Source organism: Lissotriton vulgaris, chromosome 1_1 (assembly GCF_964263255.1).
Source record: "Lissotriton vulgaris chromosome 1_1, aLisVul1.2, whole genome shotgun sequence".
NCBI classification, from domain to species: Eukaryota; Metazoa; Chordata; class Amphibia; order Caudata; family Salamandridae; genus Lissotriton; species Lissotriton vulgaris.
The window spans coordinates 389,864,999-389,892,463 of record NC_141685.1 but is presented as its reverse complement, the minus strand read 5'-3'; the positions used below and the strand labels follow the sequence as shown (position 1 = coordinate 389,892,463).

Sequence of the window (27,465 nt, the reverse complement as noted above, 5' to 3'; positions counted from 1 at the left end):
CCAACAACAGCGCTCCAGCGCTAAAAGAGAAAATTCCTGAGGGCAGCGAGGGGAGTGCTCCGGCGCTCCATGGGAACGTAGCACTCTCGAAACAGCGGAGAACTGATAAAGCGCTCCTGCGCGGTTCTTCGTAACTGGGCACCTAAATACATCCCTTTGTAGAATGGTGGGGAAGAATCTTCCGTCTCCGCACCTCGGTAAATGCCGGTCGTGATCGAAACCAGCCTGGAACAAGATTGTCAAGTTCTGCTCCTGTAAACAGAAGGCGTTTTGTAGCTTCACCCAGGGTTTTCTCTTCCGGTGCAAAGTACACAAGGCTTCTGGGGATTGTAGTGCATGGTGTTCCATGCGCCCCCGGTGGCCTTTGATATGTATTGTTTGTACACACTTTCATTCTGTAGCTCGGACAAGAAAGGAAAGGTGATCCTGGAGCCCTGCCTCGAATGGGATACGCCGTGATCGCGACATCCTGCATCTCCATTGGAACACCGTTCCTCAAAGTCTCAGCTTCATGCAGAATGATTAAATAGAAAGGGATTATCTTTTTTGATAAGGTGCTCAAGTCATGGCAATCTCATGTCATGTTTAAGATAATAGCCCTGGCACAAAAGTATATATTAAGAAGCTGAACCAAAAACTAGTAATAGTAATAATAACAAAGTACTGCAGACTTTTTTCACTGACAGAGCAAGATATATATTTATTGTTATAAGTTCTGTTCCGTCAAAAACATTCAAATCTTCCTTTTTTTACTTTTTGGGTGGCTAGTTGTGGGTGATTGCCATGGTGGTGTTACTTAACATACAAGCAACCTATAGTAATTTAATCATATACTTACTTTAACACCTAGAGAGCCTCTGTCCATCTTCTCAAAGCCAAGCGCCAAAGCACAGTCAACCAACCCTTAAAATAAAGACAATGGTTTTAGTGCAAAGATAGTTGGACATTAAATCAGCTAAAAAACAAATGTTATCTATTCCATCCCAGAGATGCTCAGGTCCCCTTCCCCACAAAATATACATTCATGCCAGCCACTATATGTACCAAAACTTTACCTGAGGAGCTAATGCTTAACAGCTCAAAACATTTCGGAATCAGAGTACAAAGTGTGGTTGGTAATACATACTATTTTTTGTACACATGCCAACTATAAGAAAATATTATATTAAGTATTCTAATCTAACTATAAGGACAGCTGATAGGAGGCCCAGTACTCTTTGCAATTGTATAAACTGTGCCAAAATTATTTCATGCCTCAGTAGGCTGCAAAATTAGTGGGCAAAGGAGGATCGCAGCAGAGCAGCTAATATTTCTTCTGGAAACCTGTTTATTGTTGCAAACATGGTGATAGGGGACCAGTCACAGCTCTTCTTCACCCTCATTGTTTGAGAGTGCAGCAGGCCTCAGCTAGCCAAAAACTAGCTCATTTCTCTCTATACAGGGCAGAGGAGCAGCTGTCATGGTAACGGGCCACCTTTGCAGAAATGGAATAGGAGGACCAGACCAGCTGACTACTTCCCTGAAGCCTCTAAACATGCTTTGCTTGTTTTAAGGTTTGAGAGATTTATTTTTCCTAGTTGAGAAAGGTTTCGGCGATCCAGCAACTGGAAATTCTCTAATGTTTATGAAGAGTAAGGATGATCCCTTAATGGGGAAGTGTCTTTTTTCCTGGTGATTCATGTTTCGTTTTATGATTACAAAACGTTATCTTTCTTCACACTGTTGAACAATCGGAGCCTTTCTACAGACATTCTTCAAATTATATGTGTGAGTTTCTTTCCTCTGTCACCTCACTGATGATGCTCACAAGGTAGAAACAGTGTTGGGTGCTCTCTTGCAAGAAGTACATGGTCTAGCAGTGTGGGCTGCAATGATTTATTTCAGACAAGGTCAGACTGATTTCCAGAAAGTTAGTCCTCAATTAATAGTGGACAAGATAACACTTTGTAATGCATTCCCAATTTTTTAGAGGCAAGGCTTAACATTTTCATCACATTTTTAGTACTTAATTTCATCATCATTTGTGGAGGAAGGGTCTTAAGATGTGCACCAATTGCAAGCTAGAGACTTATGCTCTACTATGATAGTGAGACCCAACGCAGCATAAACACACACGAGGTTGCTCATTACATACTTTACATATTTGGCCTTTCAGGTTGGACAGACCCTTCTGATGCATATGTCATCCATTTGCATCTGGGTGGTTCGCTTTAGTAAACGCGGAGCAGATCTTAACTCAATGCAATGTACTGAGAGAAGAAAGCTCCAATATGGTAATCCTATGTGATTGGTAAGCGATCCCATTTCTTTTGTCTAACTTTCTTCATTTCTTTTCAGTTCTAATGTTAGCTAAGGAATTTTGTTTCTCAAAATACATCTTAAAAACAATACTTACGTATTTACAGACTCAAATATAAGGGTCGTTGTTAGACGGACCGGGAGGGTCGGCCGAGGATAAGGGGAGAGGTCTCCGGGGAGAGCCGTCTCCAGCGATCGTACAGACAAGTAACTCCCCCCCCCACAGACGGACACCACACAAGGTCAAAGTTCAACGAGACTTTATAGGCAATTCTTTAAGTTTACGATGGAATGGTACAAGGAGGTCTGGACTCAGGGGTCCCCTCGATTCTGGTCTCTGGTTTGGGAAAAGGGTAGCGGGACAGTCTTGTTACCAAAAAGATGGAAATAGCTCTCAATCCTCGAGCTCGGCGTTCTAGATGATCGGGCCGCGGCGGAGCCAGCAGGTCCCGAGATGGACGAAGGAAACGACGGTCCGCGGCGGAGCCAGCAGGTCCCGATGAAGATGATGGTTACAAACGGTCCGCGGCCACGCCAGCAGGTCCCGACGACGATGAAGGATATGGAGGTTACGAAGGTTGCGGCAGCGCCAGCAGGCAAGACGATGGTGCACGAGACAGAGCTATGGCAGCGCCAGTAGTCCGTCAAGGATGAGTTCTTCTCTGTGTCTCTCGACTCCAAGATACAACTGCCTTCCTGCTCTGGAGCTGCCCCAGTTATAGGGCTGGTGTTCTTTGATGTCCGGACCCTCGCACTTGGAGGTCGGGAGGTCCGGGATGAGGGAGTCCAGACACCCAGCAGGGGGGTGGAGCCAGCGCCCGGGGAGGCGATGGGCGAGCGGCACTTGGCGGGGGAGAGCCATCGACACCTCTTTCTCCCATTGACTTGCCAAGTAGCCCGCTCACCTCCTGGGTGGATGGTGGTGCCGGGATGTCTGAGGCCTGGCCAGGCCCAGGGTTGGGGTCGATCGGGGGCCAGGCGGCCTCGTGGTGAAGTGTCCAAGATGGCGCCCAGGATGGGCGCGCAGGCCGGCAGTGGATCGGGCCCACGAGGTCGACATGTTCGAGGGTAGGGGTCCCTGAGGGGACGGAGGACGTGTAATGGTGGTGTGTGGTACCTGCGTGACCGGGCTCGGGCCTGGTCGGGCCAGGGGAGAGCGGCCCTTCATGTGGCCTGTCCAACATGCGTCCCCCCCAGCTGAAGGCGGGGAGAGTTACCCATCCTCTTGGGGACTCTCCTCGTCGAGGCGGAAGAACCGGGACAGGCCATCCGCGTTGGCGTGATCTGGCCCAGGCCGGTGTTCAACCGTGAAGTCCATCCCTTGAAGGGAGATGGACCAACGTAGTAACTTCGGGTTTTCCCCCCGCATCTGCATCAGCCACTGCAGGGGTCGGTGGTCGGTCTGCACCCGAAAGTGTGTGCCAAAGAGGTAGGGCCTGAGCTTCTTGAGGGCCCATACCACGGCGAAGGCCTCCCTCTCGATGGTGCTCCAGCGTTGTTCTCGTGGTAGGAGTCGCCTGCTGATGAAGGCCACTGGCTGATCAAGGCCTTCGGTGTTCACTTGAGACAGGACTGCCCCAATGCCATGGTCGGAGGCATCCGTCTGGACGACGAACTCCCGGCTGTAGTCGGGGGCCTGGAGCACAGGGGCGGAACACATGGCGGCTTTCAATTGTTCGAATGCTGTTTGACACTCTGGGGTCCAGTTGACTTTCTTGGGTTGATTTTTTGACGTGAGTTCTGTGAGGGGCCCCACTATAGTACCATAGTCTTTCACGAACCTTCGGTAATAGCCCGTGAGGCCCAGGAAGGCTCGTACCTCGGTCTGGGTGATGGGGGGCTGCCAGGACTGGATGGCGGCAATTTTGAGCTGCAGAGGGGCCACCAGGCCGCTTCCCACCTGGTGCCCGAGGTAGGTTACAGACCCTTGACCAATTTGACATTTGCTGGCCTTGATCGTGAGGCCAGCTCGCTGAAGGGCTTGTAGCACTGCTCGGAGGTTGTGGAGGTGCTCGGACCAATGATGGCTGTATACAGCGATGTCGTCTAGGTAGGCGGCGCTGAACTCTTCGAGCCCCGCCAGGACCTGATTGACGAGCCGCTGAAATGTCGCTGGGGCATTCTTCATGCCGAAGGGCATGACCTTGAAATGGTAATGGCCATCTGGGGTGGAAAAGGCAGAACGTTCTTGGGCCCGGGGTGTGAGGCCGATTTGCCAGTAGCCCGCCGTCAGGTCGAAAATACTGAGGTAGCGGGCAGCTCCCATGCGGTCGATTAGTTCATCTGCCCGGGGGATGGGATGTGCGTCTGTTCTGGTGACCGCATTCAAGCCCCGGTAGTCGACGCAGAACCGGAGTTCCGGTGTGGTGCCAGGGGCGGCCGCTTTGGGGACCAGTACTACAGGACTGGCCCAGGGGCTGTCTGAGGGCTCGATGACCCCGAGCGTGAGCATTTTTGCTACCTCTTCCTGGATGCAGGCCCGTACCCGATCTGGCACGCGGTAGGCCCGGTGGCGGATAGGGTGCTGTCCCCCGTGTCCACATCGTGCACACACCAGGAAGTGACACCTGGGGCGAGGGAGAACAGGCTGGCGAACTGTGACAGGAGGACTCGACACTCCTGGCGTTGCTCTCGGGTGAGGGCCTCCGAGAGTCGGACCCCATCCACGGAGCCGTCTTTCTCCCGAGTCCGTAGGAGGTCAGGGAGGGGCTCGGAGTCCTCTTCAGCCCCATTGTCTGTGGCCATCAGGAGGCTGAGTTCTGAACGCACAAAGTGGGGTTTCAGTCTGTTAGCGTGGAGGACCCGGAGGGGGTTCCGGGAAGATTCCATGTCGATGAGATAGGTGGCAGGACCCTTGCGCTCGACTACTTTGAAGGGCCCTGTCCACTTGTCTTGCAGGGCGCAGGGTTCGGTGGGGGACATCACCCATACCTGTTGCCCAGGTTCAAATTCGATGGAGGAGGCATTCCGGTCATACCACTTTTTCATGTCCTCTTGACTGGCCTCTAGGTTGGCTTTTGCCAGCTCTCTGAACCGCCGGGTCTGGTTGCGGAGGGTTAGGAGGTACCGGAAGACATCTGGTGGGTTCTTTAGAGGGGGCATCTCCCAGCCTTCCTTGACTAGGCTGAGCGGCCCCCGCACTGGGTGTCCATATAGCAGTTCAAACGGGCTGAAGCCCAGGGACTTCTGGGGAACCTCTCGATATGCGAAGAGGAGGCACGGCAGCAGCACGTCCCACTGGCGACGGAGGGGCTCTTCCAACCCCCCGATCATCCCTTTGAGCGTGCGGTTGAACCGCTCAACGAGTCCGTTTCCTTGAGGGTGATAGGGGGTCGTGAATCGGTAGGTAACCCCGCACTGTTGCCAGAGGGACTTCATATATTTAGAAATAAAGTTCGTGCCTCTGTCGCTGACGACTTCTCGGGGGAAGCCCACACGGGAGAAGATCCCCATTAGAGCCCGGCCGACTACCGGGGCTGTCACCGTTCGCAGGGGAACAGCCTCGGGGTAGCGGGTGGCGTGGTCCACTAGCACCAGGATGAATCGATGGCCTTGTTTTGTGCGCGGGTCCAGGGGCCCCACAATGTCTATCCCGACCCTCTCGAACGGGGTGGTGACCACGGGAAAAGGTTGCAGGGGGGCTTTTAGTTTGCGGCCGCTCTTTCCACTGGCTTGGCACGTGGGGCAAGATCGGCAATGCTGCGGGAACATCGTTCCTCATTTTGGGCCAGAAGAAGTGGGTCACCAGACGACTATAGGTTTTATCTTGACCCAGGTGTCCCGCCAGGGGGACATCGTGGGCCAGGTTTAGCAGAAAGTTTCTAAAACGGAGGGGTACCACTAGGACTCGGCTGGCCCCCAGCTCCGCGATTCTTTGCTCACTGTACAGCAGATCATTGTCCCAGTAGACCCAGTGAGTTCCGGAGGTATCCCCTGCGCTTTGGGCGAGCGCTTGCTGGCGGAGTCCCTCGAGGGAGGGACAGGTCTTCTGTTCTTGGCGAAATTGTTCTTGCGTGGGCCCCCCCTCTTGAGGCCACTGGTCGAGGTTAGCGAGGTCTGGAGGTTGAGCTGGTTCTGGGGGGACGTCACGGTCGGTGGTTTCGGCTGGGGCGACCGGAGGCGGTGGCGCCGGCCATTCGGGTTCCTCTGGGCGGGGGTTGGCGCGGGCGGCCATGGACCGGGTGGTGACGCACGCCCAGTCCGGGACGCCTAACATCCCCAGGTGTTCTCTTCGTTCTACGGCTGCCCACGGAGAGCTTTCAAGGTAATTCCCCAGGAGGCAGTCTACGGGGGCATCGTCTCGGACCGTTACCTTCAACATGCCGGAGACCCCTCCCCATTCGAAGGGGACGCAGGCCATCCGACACAGACTTTCCGAGTTATCGGCTGAACGTACAGGGCAGAGAATGTTTGGCAGATATTGTTCTGGGGTCACCAGGTGACAGTGGACGGCTGTTACACTGGCCCCGGTGTCACGAAGGGCTTCGGCCTGGCGTCCATTGATGCTCACCCATTGGCTGTACTTCTGGGTGTTAGCGGGTAGGGGGACCCGCGGGACCATGTCTCTCCCCCCTAAGCAGGCTAGAGCCATGGCGGCTGGCTCCCATTCTTGGTGTTCCTGTTCATATTCCTCTTGTTCCTCTGAGATCTGTTCCTCCCCCAGAGCAGCAGCGGCTACTTGGCGGGGTCTTGGGCTCTGGTACTGGGGGCAGTTTGGGTCGTTTGCATAGTGTCCGACTCGTTGGCATCGATGGCACGTAACATTGGCTCGATATCCCGGTCGCGCCGGGGTGCTGCCCCGGTTGGCCGGGGAGGGTGGTGTTGGTAGCGGGGGCGACCGGAGCGTTGTCTCTTCCGCGTCCTTGGCCTCCTCCTCCTCCTCGGGGACGGTGCTGACCATTGTTGTTCCGGTTCTGTTCGTAGGACCCATTTCGGCCCACTCTGGTGATTTCCCACCGGTCCGCTTCGGCTGCGAGCTGCCGGGGATCCGTTAACTTGCTGTCGAGGAGGTGCTGGCGGAGTTCAATGAAGCAATTGTTCGACAGATGCTCCCATACCATAAGATTGAACAGTTGTTCGTAGGTTGTGACCTTGCTTCCTTTGATCCAGCCCTCGAAGGCTCGGCTAAAGTAGTTTACATAGTCCACCCAAGTTGTACCCGGGATGCGGGTGCAGTCTCGGAACCTCTGACGGTACATCTCGGGTGTGAGGCCATAGCGGGTGAGGAGCGCAGCTTTCATATGGTCATAGGAGGTCATCTGGTGGTCCGGGAGTTGCAGCAGGGCGTCGCGGCCCTCATTGAGGAATCTCCCCCATAGACCGGCTCCCCAATCGCTTCTATCGATCCGGTGTGCAGTCATAGCGATTTCATAGGCCTTAAACCATTGCTGGATGTCGTCCTCTCGGAAGTATTCTCGAACGACATCCTTGGGGATGTGTACCTTTTTCTCTGTTGCCCGTGGGGTGTGGGGTTGCTCGGACACCCCTACTTCTTTATTCTGCTTGCGTAGGTCGATCTCAGCTAGTTTCCGCTCATGTTCATATGCCAGTTTCTTTTCCTCGAGCTCCCTTTGTCTCTGTTTCTCCTCTCTTTCTTCTCGGAGACGCAGGTGCTCTAAGTTGATTTTTTGTTCGGCCAACTTAAGTTCAACGTCCATTTTGAGCCGGGCCATTTCCAGCTCGTGTAGTCGGGTTTTTTCTCGTTCCTGGATCTCGTCTTGCGAGAGACCCGTTCTTCGCTCTTCAGGGGCCGTGGTGGTTTTTGCTGCGATGCTTTGATCGGGGGTTCCGGCAGCCCCGGTTTCTGCCCAAGATTCTAGGGCATGCTTAAAATCGTCTTTGGTACTTAGTCCGGTGGTAGCGATACCTAGTTCGATGCAGAACTGCTTTAGTTCACGATGGCTGTACTCGTCCAATTTCTCCATCTGGAATTTCTCCGTTGATCCGCTTTCTTTAGTTGTCATCGTGATTCGCCGTGGGGTGAGCTACTCTCTGTACGGTTATGCGGTGATTCGGATCGCGCCGCTGGCCACCAATGTTAGACGGACCGGGAGGGTCGGCCGAGGATAAGGGGAGAGGTCTCCGGGGAGAGCCGTCTCCAGCGATCGTACAGACAAGTAACTCCCCCCCCCCACAGACGGACACCACACAAGGTCAAAGTTCAACGAGACTTTATAGGCAATTCTTTAAGTTTACGATGGAATGGTACAAGGAGGTCTGGACTCAGGGGTCCCCTCGATTCTGGTCTCTGGTTTGGGAAAAGGGTAGCGGGACAGTCTTGTTACCAAAAAGATGGAAATAGCTCTCAATCCTCGAGCTCGGCGTTCTAGATGATCGGGCCGCGGCGGAGCCAGCAGGTCCCGAGATGGACGAAGGAAACGACGGTCCGCGGCGGAGCCAGCAGGTCCCGATGAAGATGATGGTTACAAACGGTCCGCGGCCACGCCAGCAGGTCCCGACGACGATGAAGGATATGGAGGTTACGAAGGTTGCGGCAGCGCCAGCAGGCAAGACGATGGTGCACGAGACAGAGCTATGGCAGCGCCAGTAGTCCGTCAAGGATGAGTTCTTCTCTGTGTCTCTCGACTCCAAGATACAACTGCCTTCCTGCTCTGGAGCTGCCCCAGTTATAGGGCTGGTGTTCTTTGATGTCCGGACCCTCGCACTTGGAGGTCGGGAGGTCCGGGATGAGGGAGTCCAGACACCCAGCAGGGGGGTGGAGCCAGCGCCCGGGGAGGCGATGGGCGAGCGGCACTTGGCGGGGGAGAGCCATCGACACCTCTTTCTCCCATTGACTTGCCAAGTAGCCCGCTCACCTCCTGGGTGGATGGTGGTGCCGGGATGTCTGAGGCCTGGCCAGGCCCAGGGTTGGGGTCGATCGGGGGCCAGGCGGCCTCGTGGTGAAGTGTCCAAGATGGCGCCCAGGATGGGCGCGCAGGCCGGCAGTGGATCGGGCCCACGAGGTCGACATGTTCGAGGGTAGGGGTCCCTGAGGGGACGGAGGACGTGTAATGGTGGTGTGTGGTACCTGCGTGACCGGGCTCGGGCCTGGTCGGGCCGGGGAAGAGCGGCCCTTCATGTGGCCTGTCCAACAGTCGTCTGTCAGCCCTATTCATCCATTGGTCTGTTACAGTGTAATTCACATTTGCGTCCACCCACCACAGCATACAGAATTGGGCACCGGGTTGCCCACTGCAGCCTTTTATGAGTGAGTGGCATCATTTTACCCAGCTACAGTTTCATTCATCACTTTCAAAGGCAAACATCAAGCTGTAAAAGGGTCCATACTGCCCACTGCTACAGTGCATCCCACACTGGTTCTCTAATGATGTGGTGTTGTGGCAGCGCGTGCAGTGGTAAGAAAGCATTGTCATTTTATTTTTTTAAATCATACTCTGTTGTGTTCTATGCCTTGGGAGTACCAAACGGCACTGTAACAGAAAATGTTAACAAACATCAAATTGCACAGTCAAAGATGGCCACATTAGAGTTGCAAGACTAAGACACCGTGATATTGGGGCATATTAAAGCAATGTTGCTTTCAGTGCTGTGTGTGTCCTTCGGGCAGACTGTAGCAGCAATATTCTGATGCATGCTGCTTCTTGTCTGCACATGCCAAAGGGCTGTAAGTAACGCCATGCAAGGCTTCTTTACCGGCCTCTTCCTTAATTGTATCCTCTGACATATAAAAAAGTGAGCATTATGACAGCTGTGCTCATAGCTTTTAGCACAAAATAATGTCTTTACTAAAAATAGATTAGTCTTCTAATATTGCTCTTTAAAAGATATGCTTTTATTACAACTAAAGAGCAATTGTTTTTTGTTCATTGCCACTAAATTCACTCTATGGCAAAACAAAATGTAAGATAATCGCCTGTTGGTTTACCATCACTGCATTTAGCAAAGTGCTCAGACAGAAAGTAGCACCACTTCCTTGAAGACTACTGTACGAAATTGGGTTATTAGTTGAGAAGGATGGGAGTCCTTTGCAAGCATTAAGTCAACATGTTCTTATGCTGGGAACCAAGTACCCCAAAGTAGCACTTGACTCTTTCAGGATAGCAAAGCAGAGTAGTCCAAGGCCTACATTAAGTCAACATGTTCTTATGCTGGGAACCAAGTACCCCAAAGTAGCACTTGACTCTTTCAGGATAGCAAAGCAGAGTAGTCCAAGGCCTACTCAGGGAAGGAGGCTTGGGCTACAATCTCTAGCTTGCTGATAGCAACAACACTCAATAAATTATTGTTCGTCTGTGATTTTTCCTTTAAAAAGGAGAAGTGCTAATTACAAATGTACACAATCAGGTAGAAGAGAATTCTCTTGGAGACAACCTCATATCAGGTACCTCCCCACCCTCATATTGGGTCCTTAATGCTTTAATGACAAAACCCTCCACCTATACTAGATGCAACATCGCAATATAAGTGGATGTCATTATCAATAAGGCAGGCCCACTGGATTAGCCAGGGTGTCACCACATCAGCAAATCCCACCACTAATGTCAATTGGGTAATACTAACACATTGCAATTCATATTAATGTCCAATCCAGCAATGCTAATCACCAAAATCGTCACTAAAGCACCGATTTAAATAACGTGTCCAGAGTTTATTTTACTCTCGTTAGACTGCTACTGCTGTCCTATGGTCAACGAACAGGGGTCCTTATAATCCCAAAACGTATGTGCTGAAGCATAGGCTCAGGAAGAGTTTGGAAATAATAAAAAGGCTCTCCCTGGGTCAATATTATAAGGTCAGAGGAGGATGCCTTCCTTTTTTTCAAGGGCTACTGCAATCCCTGCAGCCTCCAAACACATTAAAAAAGGCATTGGTGTTTTTAAAGGCAGAGTGGGGAGCCCCACTCCGGCGCTGCCTAGCTGGCTCCCCTGCCTGCCGACAGACTCCAGCAGGTTTCTTTTCCGCCCGCGCAGCACCTGGGCAGTCACTGCTGACTGGTGCAACTGCCCCCTCCCAGCACAAGGAAGCGGGAAGGGCACCAATCTGTCCGGGACCCTTCCTGTTTCTGGCTTTGGTCCCAGAGCGTTGGGTCTGAAGCCGAGAGTGAGCCTGGGGAGGGCACCCCACGCACGTCCACTTGCTGAGCAAATAACAGCTGAAGGTAACCGCGACCCTGTGGCTTGACCCACCCTGACGGAAATTGAAGATATTGGTGTGAAGGGCTAAGAGGTTTGTTCTCTACCTGGTCGCCAAAGGGGACGAGCTCATATCTCAAGCCCGTAGGGGCAACTTCAACAATCATGGACTCATTTCGCTCCTGGTTCAGCATCAAACCTGGTGCCCCAGGAGTGCAACAGGGGTGTGCCCCTTTTTGTGAGCACCAGGGGCACTATGGTAATATGGAAGGGGCAACAGACGCTTGTGAAGTCTATTCAGTAATACTGATAGCACTGGCACACATGTAGCGCTAGCTCGAAGTAGAAATGGCATACCCTTATCTGCATGGGAGTGTGGGTCCAAGCAAATGAGGAAATAACTTTGCCTTAATGCCCGCGCCTTATTACAGATGCCGGCGCAGAGAAAAAAACTTGGAGGAGGGGCACTGATCAGTGGGCTCCCTGAAGGCAGCTCTATATGGGGGAAAAGTGGGAAAGGGGGCCCGTGGGCACCCCAGTCATCCCCCTATAGGCAGATGTAGTCACTCATTGCACCAGTCTACCAAGGAAATCTGTCACTTAATTAAAAAGCGAGATTCTGCCATCTACATTATGAAACAAGGATCAGCTTGCTAACAGCTGCTCTGTCTTTCACTGAAGGTGCTGCCCTCATGGGGGCAGTACATTGATGGTAGCAGTCCCAGGTTGCACATAGCGCACCTGCTTAAAGATGCACCATGGTGGAAAAAGGCACAGTGTGCCCATTAAATAATGTGTGGCCAGCTTGCTCCACTAGGAGCATTTTTTTCCAGACCTCCTGGCCTCTAAAGGGTACTTTAAGCAGAGAACTTGGTTTTATGACACCCTTCACCAAACCGGTCTTTTACTTGCATTCCTGAGGCTCTCTTCTACTTGTGAGGCCTCTTCACTAGCTCCTACAAAGCTTGCAAGCAATACATTGCTAAGGTGGGTGTGTGCCAGAGTCCCTTGAGAGGGCTGGGCTGCGCGTTGGCGATCTAGAGTAAAGGGCAGTAACAACCAGGAGCCAAGGTTTCTTTGCAGAGACCAGCAGCAGAATGCAGTGCAATCTGTCTAGAAACTTCTGGGTGGAATAAAATGACACCTAGGTGTTCGTTTGGGTTTTGGGTGAAGGTACATGAAGTAGGTAAGAACTGTTCTATACTGCAGGGCAGTCCTAAAAGTGTAGTATTAAAGGCAGTAGCATGCACATGATTTAAAGTTCCATATGCACCCAGCATATTGAACTCTTTACCTAGAGAACTACGATGCAACCCCTCCTTCATTCGCTTTAAAAGTGACCTGAAACTCCTCCTCCTCAACAAATACTTTAACACCTAAGCATTCTGAACATTGTTAATTATCTCTCTTTATAATTCTCTGTGCTCTGTTATAGTCAGCTGTTATTTTGTTTCTGCTGTTTGGTAGGCGTATCTTTCCCTTGATCTTACTCTGTTCTTATTGCCATTACGTTTAATCCATGTTCATTGCCTAACGATTTTCGTTGTTTATTATTGTGTGTTTCTATTGTTTGAATATGTCTTGCATCTTCTGGTATGCTACCTGATTATACAGTGTTCTTCGATCATGTAAAGCGCTCTGATACCCTCGGGTCTAGCTAGCACAATATAAAACCTATAACTAAATAAATAAATATATAAGCAATACACCCTCCCAGCCACACTGTTCCTGCCCCATGCCCACATGTGTGTCAGCAGCAGTTTTAAGGCCAGTCAACAGAAGTTCGAGGGGGAGCGATCCGGGGTCTCCCAGCGGGTCCATTGTTATGTTATGTTATGTTATTTGCATTTTAATGCGCACAGCTGCTCCAGCGAAGGAGCGTCCTGGCGCAGGGAAAGGTAAACACAACACAACAGTCCAGTAACAAAAAAGCAGAACATTAAAAACAAGGAACATTTAAAACAGGAAGGTTTTCAGAGCCCTACGAAAAGATATTAAGTCATTCGAGAGGCGGATTTCCAAGGGGAGCGCATTCCAGAGGGTTGCAGCTTTCACGCGGAAGGAGCGACCCCCCATCCGACTAAGTCTAAAACGGGGGACGACCACCAAGGGCTGTCCAAGGGATCGTAGTGAGCGGGTAGGAACGTAGGGAGAGATCAGTGTATTGAGTATCCCGGGTGCCAACTCTCTCAGAATTTTAAAAACCAGGCACAGAGCCTTGAATTGGATACGCTTGCTTATCGGGAGCCAGTGCAGGGACCGCAGAGTGTTAGAGGTAGGGCAGGTTCGAGGCAGACCAACCACCGCCCTAGCCGCCGCGTTCTGGACTCGCTGTAAACGAAGAATCTCGGCTTGGTTCGCTCCTAAAAGGAGTGAGCTGGCGTAGTCCAGCCGCGAGATGATCATTGCTTGAATGACCAGCTGTCTTGTAGGAGCATCAAAGAATCACAGCAGGGGTCTTAGCCCGCGTAATACTCCAAAACAGCAGGCCGCCACTCTCTTCGTGTGAGTCACAAAGCTTAGCGTCTGGTCAAGCCATACTCCCAGATTCCTGAGTTCCAGGACAGGGGCCGGCGCTGATCCCAGCTCCGGAGGCCACCATTCGTCCCCCCAGTGGTCCGCTTCCCTTCCAACGATCATCACCTCTGTTTTTGTCGCGTTCAGCTGGAGACAGTTGTTATTCATCCAGCTGGCCACCTCTCTCAGTCCACTTCGGAACCTGAGGGCATCCTGCTTGGCATCCCCGCTGATCGTAACCGCCAACTGAGTGTCATCAGCATAGGAGACCATGGTTAGGCCCCATTGCCTGACGACCTCAGCCAGCGGCTGCACGTACAGATTAAAAAGCGTGGGACTCAGCGAGGAGCCCTGAGGGACCCCCAGGTCCAAAGGATGGTACTTGGACTGAAATGGAGGGGTGGCAACGCAGAAGGAGCGATCACTGAGGAAGGAGCGGAACCACTGCAGAGCTGAACCACAAATGCCAATGTCCTGCAGGCGGTGTAGCAAGATGCGATGGGAAACAGTGTCAAAGGCAGCGCTCAGGTCTAGTAAAATAAGCGCTGCCGTTTGACCTGCATCGAGCACACTCCGCAAATGCTCAACCATTGCCAGAAGGGCCGTCTCAGTGCTGTGGCCAGCACGAAACCCATTCTGCGTGGGATCCAGGACATTCACTAGGGTCATATGCTCCGTGAGGGCCAGATTTACATGGGCCTCCATAACCTTGGCCGGCCAAGGGAGCAAAGATATTGGGCGGTAGTTTTCTGGTCTCGACGGATCCAAAGATGGTTTTTTTAGGATCGGGGAAACCACCGCTTGCTTCCATTTGGCAGGGACCAGGCCAGAGGTCAGGGAGAGGTTAATCAGAGAGCACACTGCTGTGCGTCCCTGAAAAGCAACGTCCCTGAAAAGAGCAGATCTTACCGGGTCTGCAGGCGATCCAGACTTGACTCGCAGGGCCCACTTAGCAAACTCCTCATTAGAGATGGTAGGAAGGGAGTGCAGCGATGGACAGCTACTAGAGCCGCTCCAGGGAATCACTGGTGACAGTGTGCTCGGAAACGCCTGGTAGATTTTCCTGACTTTGTCCAGAAAGAAGGTGGCTAGGGCTTCACAGTGGGCGGTGGAACTGTCCAACTGTGGGGGAACTCTCTTTGCCATCAGGTCTTTTATGGTTTTGAAGATGGTTTTGGTCGGGTTGAGGCTATTTCGGAATTCGGCTGCGTAAAACGCCGCCCGGGCCCTACATATAGCTCGATGGTAAAGCTTAACTAAGGCCAGGTAGATGGATTTCTTGTCGGCATCGTACGACTTACGCCACTCCCTTTCTGCCCGTCTGCAAGAGGACTTCATTGCACGCAGCGCGCTGTCATACCAGGGGCTAGCCTGCCGGGGACTGGACTTGCTGGAGATGATAGGTACCAGGACGTCCAGCGCCCTGGTAATCCAGTTACAGAACCGGTCATAGCCCGAGGTGGCATTCAGCAAGGGACCTAGAGGCTCAGCACCCATAATGCGGTGAAGGTCCTCTAACCTGAGTTTGTTCCAGTGGCGTCGGGGTATCCGCAAAGGAGGTGGTATAGTGGGATTGGCAGGAAGGGGAAGCCAAGCAGACACCAGATAGTGGTCAGACCATATCACAGGATCAACCGCCACAATCCGGACATCCGAGAGAGTCGTAAAAAACGGATCAAGAGTGTGGCCGGCCACGTGTGTAGGCTGAGAAACAAGCTGGGTCAACTGCAAGGCCTCTAAGTCGGCCAAAAAACCACTGATGGCCAGAGACTCTAACCTATCAAAGTGGAGATTTAGGTCGCCCAAGATAGAAAAATTTGCACAACCACTAGCCAATAGGCTCACAGCCTCCGGAAAGGCACCTCTAAAAGCTACGTCGCTGCCTGGGGGGCGATAAACAACCATCCCTGACAGCGAGAACTGAGGGCTGATAGAAACCTTAAACAGCGCACTCTCACATCCAGCAATCTGCAAGACCGTCCAGGTACATGTGAAGGCGGATTTGATAAATAGGGCGATCCCTCCACCTCTAGAATGGCGGTTGGATCTGAAGCATAGATAGCCCGGAGGACAGGCAAGATTGACTATAGCGTCATCAATGTCTTGTAGCCAGGTTTCAGTTACAGCCAGCAGGTCTGGTGTCTTATCCAAAATAAGATCAGCCACAGAAAGATGGTGTTTCACTAGAGATCTGGTGTTCAGATTTAAAAATCGTAGACCAGATCCCAGGCTACCAGGCAACGAAGGGAGACCGGGAGGAGCTCGTGGGGCGGGGGAAGTGGCGAGCTCGCGAATACCTACAGGCTGGTCCAATGACCATCTGTTGCAAGCACACTGACACGGGCCACACAGCGGATGGTAGGGTGTGGTAGAGCAGCGTGGGAGAGTATCTCTGATGGCAAAAAGCGAGGCACCGGAATAAGCAATCATCCTGACAAGCCGACAGATAAGGGCACACGGATATACACAAAGTAGAGATAAAAGATAAAATCCCCGGCGTACCGCGCGTACTTAGCGCGGACGGGCGCAGACGGGCAGACTCTGGCTCGACTCCGGCGCGAGTCAGGCGCTACCGCTGCGCGTCACCGCTGCGCGAGCAGAGTGAGCTTTAAGTAGCAGCTCACCTGGGCTACAGAAAGCGATAGAGCGCTCGAGCAAATGGCACAGGAGGCAGAGACCACCCCAAGATGGCGGCCAAGCGCCACGAGGAAGCTACCAAAAACTGTGAAATTCCGCGAAAAAACGCGGTGGGGGCACAATTTAAAATGCAAGTATGTGGCCAAATAAAATAAACTAGTAAAACGAGTCACATATGCAAAATTAATACAAAAGTCAAAACGAGCTTTTTAAAACAAGTAAATAAGCGGAGCACGCTTAAATGCTAGCCAGTACAGCGCGCATGCAGGCACCTTTCCCAAGAGTGAATAGAGGGAGAGCTCGCCTTAAGTAGCAGCTCACCTGGGCTACAGAAAGCGCTAGAGCGCTCGAGCAAATGGCACAGGAGGCAGAGACCATTCCCTCAACTGTTCCTCAGGAGGTATATGGGGGTCAGCGCCACTGTCCCGGAGAGATCTATCTTAATACTGGAAGTCTGCTGGAGTCAAAATCCATCTTTGCAGGGGCATCAGGTGGCTTCTCCTACCAGATGGGCATACTTGTACTGCCTTCGGTCCCAAGCCCAGTGTCTTCTCATCGCTCCCTTGTGTAGGGCTTTATAAGAGGGGGTGGAAAGTTCAAGAGGCAAGGCACCCCTGGCTAATCCTAGGGTTCCAATTCATCATTACAACCTTTTTCCAACCTTCCTACACAGCATTCTGGGTCAATCTAATACACAACTTCAAGTTGCCTTCACAACAAGCTTCCTTGAGAGCCACAGCTCCGCCCGTAGCTGAAACCACTGTCTGAGCTCTTGTCACCCAAACTTCATAAGAGAGTCCCTCCTGTGTCGGATTCGAAGGTCTGGTACTCCATCTTTGTTTCTGTGGGCCTGGGCTTTCCTAGCTCAGGTGCAGTGTGACAAGCTAATTAACAGATGCAAATCTCCTCCCCCACCCCTTCCTTTCCCATGAACTTGGTTAAGCACTGTTAATAGGTCTATTGTGTGCGGAGGCTTTTGATACTCTTGCTGGACAGTAGACTAATTAGCTTGGCCCTGGAGGGTGGCCAAAGGCATGGACTATGATTAGGAGCTGAGCCAGGAAAAGAGGACAATTCTTAAAGTGACAAAGGTTGGTCTAGATATGATGTTAGGGACTGGTAATCTACACTCAGGGTGCATGTGTTCCACTAGTTTGCTACCTTGCTGGACCCTTTAGGCCTAAATAGCGAACAACTCTACGATAGAGACGTTTTTGCCAATAATGTGCAACACAAAGTGGGTACCACAGACTTTTATTAGGCACTGCAAAACTTCCCTATGAATACCTGCTACCATTATAAGGCCTACTACTCCACGCCAGTATCAATCCCTGAAGAGACCTATTCGATTTTCTAATTTTCTTTGATTGGTCTTTTAGTTTTTACCCAAATTCACCCTTACTCTATCTGACAGTTTCTGTTAGTGAGTTCACCTGCAAAGATGGCTTTTGAGCTCCTTGTGGTATTGGTTCGTATGAGTTGTGTTGTGCGCGTGGTTTGTCTTGTGTGTGTGATAGCGCGTGTCTGTGTGTGCACGTGTGGAATGTGTGGAATGCATGGGTTGTGAGAATGTAGATGTGGTAGTGAAGGCAGTTGCTCACGGAGGAGGGTTGGAGGTTGGAGTTGTGTTCGGTGCCGCTGTACCTATACTTCATGGAATAAAGAAGTAAAGAACAGGATCTGCCTACGTTCTTCTTTTCAACACTCCTCAATCTTGAGAGTGGCTGCGCTCAAGGGAATTTGCAAGGAGAAGGGGCTGCCTGCCAAAAGAAGCACCAGGAAGGCAGCACTCCCAAAAACTCTGAGGACATGCATAAAGGCCCCCCCAATTGTCAGTCACAACAGAGGATCAGAATGGGGAGGGTAATATAGATGAGCCAGAGCAGAGCCTGGATACTAGTCCTGAGATGCAGCATTCAGCAGAGCGGTATGACTTGACTCCTGAGTTGGAACTCCATGCCAGAGTGTGTCTTCTCGAAGGCCTGTTCCCAGAAGAGCTGGCAGAAAGGAAGGTGGAGAGAAAGTTTAGACTGCAGATAACCCAGTTTAAATTGAAAGAAAAAAGACTGGCCATGGAGGCAGAGAAAATGAATTGGCCATGGAGGAAAAGAAACTGGGCATGGGGGAAAGAATTGCTTTGGAGTGGTTGCCTCATGAGAGAAGACTTTAGGAGCTAGGCATCAGAGCCAGACAGGCATTATCCAGCTGTGATGGTCGAAGCATACCAGTGACCTCTGGAGACCATCGGGCCCATATACCTAAAGTTCTGGTGCCTGTCTTTGTTGTGGGGGATGACATTGACAAGTGGTTTCAAGCTTAGGAGGTAGCTTTATCGATGCATAAGAACCCTGGGGATGATTGGGGGTGATGCATATTCCTAGTGAGTGGAGGGATACCCTACTGGCCTTAAGGAAGGGAGACAGAATGAGGTATCCTCCCATGAAGGAAAGCCTTGTTAGAAAATATGGCCTCACCGCTGAAAAGCACAGGAAGTTTAGGGACAGCCAGAAGCACTGTATGGTGGGGTCAAGTGCAGTGAAGTGGAGGATTACCAAGGGCTGTACAACTTGATTCCCAGACAGAACATGTTCAGTCTTTGTATTTGCATATCTGCTCCAATACCTTATTGATAGTAAGCGCTCTGACCCTCAGGGAGCCAGATAAAAAAGGTGTTCGACTGGCTCAGCAACAGTGTCCACAAGAAGGTACCTGGTGGGGATCGCCATAAGGGTGGGCGGGGTCCCCAACAGAAGAAGGAGGTGGAGACACACATGAAAACAAGGAGTTCTATAAATAAACCCTAAACTAGTTGCAAAGGTCAGGACGCCCAATCCCACCTGAACAGAAGAAGATGTGGTTCCTTGTGAGGAAATACTCAGGGCAGGCACCCTCCAAGTGTCATGAGTGCCAACAGGTTGGGCACTACAAGGGGGATGCCAAGAGTCCCAAGCGGGTACAGACCTCCACTGGTTGGCAGAGACCGGGCCAGGCCAGTGTGGCCCTTAGAGAGGAGATTGCCCCAGGTAGTATGTATGGGGAATAGTGTAGAAGTTACCCATGTGCCCTTTGGTGATGAAGAGATGGTTCAAAGAGCTCAAATGCCTAGTAATACTAAGAAATACAGACAGAGGATCCCCAAAAATGGGCAGAGAGTGGAGGCTCTGGAGCCAACATGACAACTGTCACATGTCATCTGGCGACCTCAGAGCAGGTAGTCCTTAATGCTTTCCACCAGGTTATTATGGCTGACAATCATAAGAGTCACTATTCAGGATTCCCTGTGAGTGGGGAGGAAAGGCGGTCTCATGTTCCTCGACAGTAGCTGCAAGGCCATCCATGCCTGTGGATTGTCTGCTAGAGTATATCATCTGAAAGGAAGAAGAGTTCAGGTTACGCCTGGAAATGTTTGGGTTGCCTAAGTGGGTGTGCTTGACCACACAGTTCATGGCCCGACAGAGAAGTCAGGGGTACCTGGATCCAGGAAGAATGGCCCTGGTACCTGCCAGAAAACAGAAGGAAGGGGGTCCCTCTAGGGAGGAGTTCTGCAAGACACAGATTTAGTGCCCTACTCTTGAGGGCCTAATGCAGCAGGCCAGGACCCAGCCATCTGGCCACACCTCTGGTGATCACCTGATCTAGTGGGAGAATGGTCCCATGTATAGCAAGCCTAAGGTTTCTGTGCCTGGTGCAACTCATGTATTGGTGATCCCCTAGTGCTACAGGGCCTTCCTACTGGAGCTAGCTCATTATTTTCCCCTGGAAAGTCATCTGGGGCAGGACAAGACCTTTGAGAGGCATGTCACCCACTTTTATTGGCCCCGGATGGGGATAGCTTCAGATGCATTCTGCAGGTCATTCCCTACCTTCCAGGCCAGTGGCAAGTTACGAAGGAAGTGCAAGGCTCCCCTGCAGCCATCCCCTATACTTACCACTCCCGCTGAACGGGTGGAAATCAACATTGTTGAGCCTCTGGAAACCAAGACAGCTCTTGGAAACAAGCTCATCCTGATCTTGGTGGACGATACCACCCGGTACTTAGAAGCTAAACCTCTGAGGACTGCGACTGTGCCCGTGGTGGACGGGGCACTGAGGGGGGGATTTACCCATATGGAGTTCCCCAAGGAGGTAATATATGACCGTGGTAACAACTTCATGTCTGTGTACAAGAGGTCTATGTGGAAGGAGTGTGGGGTAACCTACAAGTTCTTCACACTTTACCATCACCAAACTAATGGGGTTATTGAGATGTTCAAAAGACTCTAAAGGGCATGATCATGGGCATGTCATGCAGAAGTTAGATGTCCTCTTTTCATGCCTGTTGTTTGCATACAGTGAGGTACCACTGAAGGGGATTGGATTCAGCCCTATTGAGCTTCTGCGTAGGCACCCTGTTCCAGGACCACTCAATCTAGTTAAGGAAGGTTGGAAGCAAGCTCCCAGGAAAGTCCCCCAGGATGTGTTCAGCTACATGCTGGAAATCCGAATCTAGATCAAGTGCTTCTGGGAACAGTCCAAGAAAATATAGAAGCCAGACAGGAGGTCATGACATGGGGGAATGACTGGAAGGCCACTCTGGTCGAGTTTCAGCCTGGCCAAAAATTGTGATGGAGCCTGTGGAGCCCACCCAGGGCCCTACAAGACTGCTGGTCTGGGGTCTATGAGGTGAAGTAAAGAAAGTGTGAGATCTCCTACCTGGTGGACTTCAAGACTCCCAGGAACCCTTAAAGGGATTTGCATGTCAATTGCCTCAAACCTTGAGATGTCCGAAGTAACCACGCTCCAGGTCATGGACGTAAGAGTAAAGAAGGAGAGTGAACCTCTCTTGACCTCCTTTTATCCAAGGAGCAGGAGGGGGTCAGTGGAGGGTATCAGCCTCTCCCCTACCCTGACCCTAGTGCAACAAAGGGACTGCTGCCAGTTACAGGAGCAGTTTGCCACTCTTTTCTCCTTTAGTGCAGGACTCACTACATGGTGTATCCATGACATTGATACTGGGGATAGTATGTCTGGGAAGAGTAACATCTACAGGCTATCTGATAAGGTGAGAGTCAGCATAAATGATGAAGTCTCCAAAATGCCGAAGCTAGGATTTATTGAGCCCTTACACAATCCTTGCTCCAACCCAGTGGTGTTGGTTCCTAAAGTTGCTCTTTCAGCTACCACCCTAGAACTTAGGTTCTGCATGGTCTATCAGAGGCTCAAAGCTATCACCAAGACTGGCTCACACCCCATACCCAGAGCTGATGAGCTCACACATCGAATGGTGGCTCGCATGTTCCTCAGCATGTTTGATCTAATGTCTGGGTACTGGCAGATTGCCTTGACTGATGGGGCCAAAGAGAGGTCTGCATTCTCTACCCCAGTAGGACACTTACAGTTTTGGGGAATGCCCCTCGGTTTAAAGAATGCCCCTGCCACCTTCCAGATGTTGGTCAACCAGGTCCTGGCTAGATTATAGAACTTTAGTGGCACCTATCTAGATGATATTGCGGTCTTCAGTTCTATCAGAAAGGACCACTTGTGCCAACTCAGGAAAGTGTTTAGGTTCTGCAGAGAGCAGGCCTGACTACCAAGGCCAGTAACTGCCAGATTGGGCAGAGTTCATGGGTCTACTTGGGACGCCAAGAGGGAGGAGGCAAGGTGCAGTTCCTCCAAGCCAAGATCCAAACCATACTGGCTTGGGAACCTCCTCAAGACCCAGACAAAGGCGAGCACCTTCCTGGGCCTCACAGATACAGGAGATTGGTCAGGGGGTATGACACCATTGCTGCTCCCTTAACAGAGTGGACTTTTATGAAGCAACCCAGACAGGTGATCTGGACAGAAGCGTGCCAGAACACTTTGGACACCCTGAAGAAAGCCATGTACACAGCACCCATGCTTAAGGTCCTCGACTTCTCCAGAGAATACATTGTGCAGAGATGTGCTCTTGCAGCAAAATGCTGAGGACCTGGATCAACCCCTAGCCTTCATCAGTGGGAGACTACTTTCCAAGGAACTAAGATGGACTGCAATAGAAAGGAAAGCCTCTGCAGTGGTCCGGGCACTGAAGAAGGTGAGACCATACATGTTTGGTGAGCACTTCTTGGTTTAGACAGTCCACAGACTCCTCAGGTGGCTAATGCGGATGAGGAGTGAGAATCCCAAACTGTTGAGGTGGTCCACCTCCAGGGTATGGAATTTACGGTGGAACACCATCCTGGAACAGACTATGCTAATGCTGATGGTTATGCCAGAAATTTCCGCCATAGGGATGAGGACTCCCAGGTGGCTGGGTAGTTCTCCCCACTTCCAGCGAAGGTGTGGAAGGACATGCTTTAGATTTGGCATCCTTAGCATGGTTTTCCCACTAACTTTTTGCCTTCAATCCTCCTGTTTTGCCGACTTCATTTTTGCTGGCTTTCGGAGTCTACACACTTTACCACTACTAACCAGTGCTAAAGTACATGTGCGCTCTCCTTAAAACATGGTAAAAGTGGTTTAAACCCAATTGGCCTATTTAGTTTACTTGCAAGTCCCTAGTAAAGTTATGTTACTTGTGCCCAAGGCCTATATATAAAATGCTGCTATGCTACATTTTGTTCATCAATTGTTCTTTTTGCATATGTCACCCCGAGTGGGACGGGTATGCCCAGACATGGGTCCTGTGCTCTTCATGCCACTGGAGTCAAGCTATCCTGGCTGATGAGGGGTGAAACCCCGAAACCGGTCCAAGGATGCTTGTTTCCGGTCCAGGGAGTACCTGGCTAGCCAGTTCGGGCTGGACTGTTACCATGAGGCACAGGGTCAAGACTGATTTGCATATGGCCAGGTCTAAACTGGGGTGGCATGGTGAGCATAAGAATGATAGATTTAACCCAGATCTCTTGACTGGGGATGAATGTTCTGATTTGTTCTGCATTCCGTCCATCAATTGTGTGTCTTTTGCTTTCTCATCCACTTAATTAGCCCATTAAAATGTTTCAGGATTGCCATTTCAGCCTCTCTGAGCAGTTTAAACAGCCTTGTCACCATGTCAAAGTAAACCTATTTCCAGACCCAAACCTTCCTCTTTAGGTAGGTCTGAGCTCCCAGCCTCCCGCACACTGGCAGGCAAAAGCTCTGGTCTGTAGTTGCACTGCGGCCTGCTCTCCACCCTACCCCCCCCCCCCGCCAATAAAAACTGGCTTGCACGACAGCCAAGCCAGTGGTCCCACTCCGCAGATTAGTAACCGCCTCCATCATACACACAGGTTTGTAGAAAGGGCATACCCGTAGTTGCCCCAACCTGCACTTACCCCTCAGACACTCACCAGCCTGCATGCGCTTCATACCCTGCAGATGCTCCATGATCTGTTGTTCGTCACGAACTCCCCGCCCAGCCGGTAGTTAGTTTCAATAGCTGTACTGAGTACTTAGCTTGCACCAGATCCCAGCCTGTCCTAGCTCCCAACTCTTCATTGGCTCCTTAGCCTGCACCAGATCCCAGCCTGCACTAGCTCCCCGACCTTCATAGGCTCCTTAGCTTGCAGAAGATCCCAGCCTGCCCTAGGCACCCACCCTTGGTTAGCTCCCCTCTCTGCACTAGTTCCATGCCCTGTAAAAACTGCTCACCCGGAGGAATTCCTCTGCCTGTACTTATTGCCCCCAAGCAGGCATTGCATCTGACTGCAGCCGGCACTAGATTCCACACGGCACTAGATCCCCGGGTGCATTCTATACCTTGTCAGTTCTACATTACCAGTCATCCCCAGATCACCTGGTGTAATGCTTGTACTGCATCCCGTGCTGCTCTAGACACTCGGGATCTACATGCGTGTATGTGGGCTGGCCAGGCTGCACAAGATCTCACGATCCATTAGATCCGTAGCCTCTTGTGGCCCCACTAGGCTTTCACCATGCGCTGGATTATTTCTGCTGCATATTATTTGCAGTTTACATTGGATTCTCACATTCACTTGATCCCCAGCCAGCAGTGGATCCCCATCTCGCACCAGTCCCTTACAGCATGCATCAAATGCCCAGACTGGACTAGATCTCTGGTCAGCACTTAAATCCGTGGCTGACTTCCCAGAGTCTACTAGATCCAGATCAAGTCTGCCTCAGACGCAAAGCCTTTACTCCTTCCCCGATCTGCTTTTACTCCTTCCCCTATTTGCAATCTCTCCAAATCCTGCCCTAGAATAGATTTCAACACTGCCCTAAGATCCTGGCTTGCATCAGATCCATAATCTGCCTGGTGGGTAATAATGTGCTGCATGGCAAAACACTTACAAGGTGCCAAAGGCGAGACCTATTGGCTAAGCGAATGCTTGTTAATATGTAGAAGTTACCCCTATATGTCCTGGGCAGTCCAGAAAGCAGGATGCAGTATATAGAAAAAGTTGGAAATGTACTTTTAAGTTTTACAAGCCTGGTAGTGAAAAAGTCTTACATTTGTTTTTCACAACAGCAAGGTCTACCTCTCCTGTAGTATAACAATGCAGTTGCCTTATTATATTTAATAAGTGATCATTTCCAAATGGGAGCAGGTATTCAGATCATGTTTGATGTCTTTGGAATTGTAATGAAAACCGCCCATTTTCCTGCCTTAGCTATTTAGTGTCTGCAGCCTGACTGCACACATGACTGGGTGTAGCTGACAGTTAGGCTGTGTGAACTCCTCCGAGAATGCTATAGATAATAGAGGGCTTAGGTGTGCCTGGATGGACCATTATTGGCAAGATGGGGGAGTGGAGTCAGGCTCAGCCATATTTACACCTAAATAGGCTGTGTCCTGCCCCCCTTAAAAGGGCCTCAAAACCCCCTGTAGTTGGTCTATTACCAAGGCAGGAAGCCTGTGTACTACAAAGGGAAACCTCTAGAAGCTTCACCCACTTCAAAGAAAGGCCCAGGTATAAATACTGGACCTCAGATACCCACTCTTTAGTAAACTCTGGAACTGTGGAGACTCTGCCAGGAAGAATAACTGCTGTGCTGCTGAAAGTACTGACACTCTGCTTGACGGCTGCCCTGAAGGACTGCTGTGCTTTCCTGTGCCCTCTTGCCAGGGTAGGAAGGACTGGAGTTGCATCTCTTGAGCCCAGGACCTCAGACCGACTCCAAGGGCTAGTTGGCTGGCCTCCTGACTACAACATCAGAAACAGAAGGTTCCCAAAACCTTGAACACTGCACCTGGACTGCCATCTGTGGGCCCCACCCTGCTAAGTGGTGCAACCGAGTCCTGGGCCATTGGAGATAGGCTTGAAGGTGCTCTGCCAACTTATCTGTGGATTCAGCACAACCAACGCAGCTCCTATGCTATGTGGTGCAACCCCAAGCAGTACTAACACATTGCGTCTACTGCAAGGATTCTCTCAGTGCAAGGACTATGCAACGGCCTAGCAGCCTGCATCAGAATTGCCGCTGTGGAAAGCTTCTCAGACACAGGCCCTTGCAACACAAATCCCTCATCGACAAAAGCCTCAACAACGATGTAGGTTTTTGTATTGCAGCCTTGCAGCTCCTCAGGACTGACACATCGCCTCGACTATGCAACACATCCTCGACACAGGACTTTGCATTGCAAGTCCTCATTGACGGTATGCTCAACAACGACGCTGGACCACGCACCACAGCTCGCTAGCTCCTCGGAGCAGACTCATCACCTCACCTGCATCCATGACGTGGGACTTCACAATGCTCTGCAACCACCACTTAACATACTCTAGTTCAGCTTACCTAACTGGGTCCCTGTAGCCGGCCTACGCTCCATCGCATCCAACCAGAACTTATGATTTTGTCCCAGACAGGCGCAACTAGATACCCACAGCTGGCACTTTGTGCTTCTTGGTGCTATTTTCACTGAAATCTTTAAACTTGTAAATCTTTGGTTCTACTGATTGGATTTTTGTAGTTTTGGTCTTGTATTCAGAAAACGTGTTTCTGGTGTGGTGTTTTCACTTTATTACTGCTTGAAGTGCTGCATAAATACCTTACACATTGCCTCTAAATTAAGCCCGACTACTCTGTGCCGAACTACCAGAGGATTCAGCATAGATTAATTTGGGTTTTGCTTGTGCCTCACCCTGACAAGGACTGTGGTTGCTGCTTGAGTAAGGTTTCACACACCCTGATACAAGGTACGCGGTTCCATTTTAGACACTAGCCTTGTATGGTGAGGATTATAGTCTGCGCCTTTACAGTACACCTGATTCTGGGAGTACTTTTTACTTGGAAAATTATTAATACGAGGTGGGAAGAAATGTTACTTTCCTGAAGAATGTGGGGATATATTACGTTGGACCAACTGAAACGCGTTGATGCTTTGTGTTGGAATACATCACGGATCAATGACAAATGCAAAACTCTAAGATTGATATCTAACAAGGATTTACTGTTTTTAGTTGTGTGCATGTAGACTTTATTTATCTGTCGGTTTCACTATTGTGATGTCTTCGTGATTTGAAATCATTTTTCTTGCTGCTTTTTTTGTCCCACTGGCTACTGTGGTTTTTAACTGTATTGATTATTGTGATTATATGTTTTTACATATTAATGAAATATTTGAACAGAAAATCTGTTTTGGGAATGTAGGAGTTTTTATTGGATAACGTATGTAAAGAATTATTTTAATAAACTGTAAGAATTGGTAGAAAAAAAATGTGCTGCACATTTTTGCACTGATTTGTTTTCTTAGTTCATGTAAATTGGTATTTTGGGGGTGGTCCACCCTGGTTGAATGAGCACTTTTGGGGTTGTATGTGATTTAAGAGTGTTGGCATCTTAAGATTTGCTCCTAAGGGACTAGCTTGTTGACTTTAGCATTAACAGCCCATCACAGCGTGTTTCTCAGTAATGAGATGCTTACTACACTAATTACTCAACTGCAACAAGCAATCAAGTCCTTATTATAGTGACATTGACTGGTCTTCTTCCATCTCTGATTCATTCTGGTGTGAAA

The 27,465-nt window shown here is 50.6% G+C and overlaps 1 protein-coding gene across 1 annotated transcript in view; it reads right to left on the bottom strand.

Annotated features, from left to right (window-relative positions):
- LOC147747232 (sterol carrier protein 2-like) overlaps window positions 1–27,465 on the bottom strand; it is a 382,719-nt gene that overhangs the window by 285,212 nt on the left and 70,042 nt on the right. Inside the window, exon 5 of the mRNA XM_086952451.1 lies at window positions 839–903. Coding sequence (XP_086808577.1) covers window positions 839–903 — 65 coding nt within the window. The remainder of the gene's footprint in view (window positions 1–838; window positions 904–27,465) is intronic.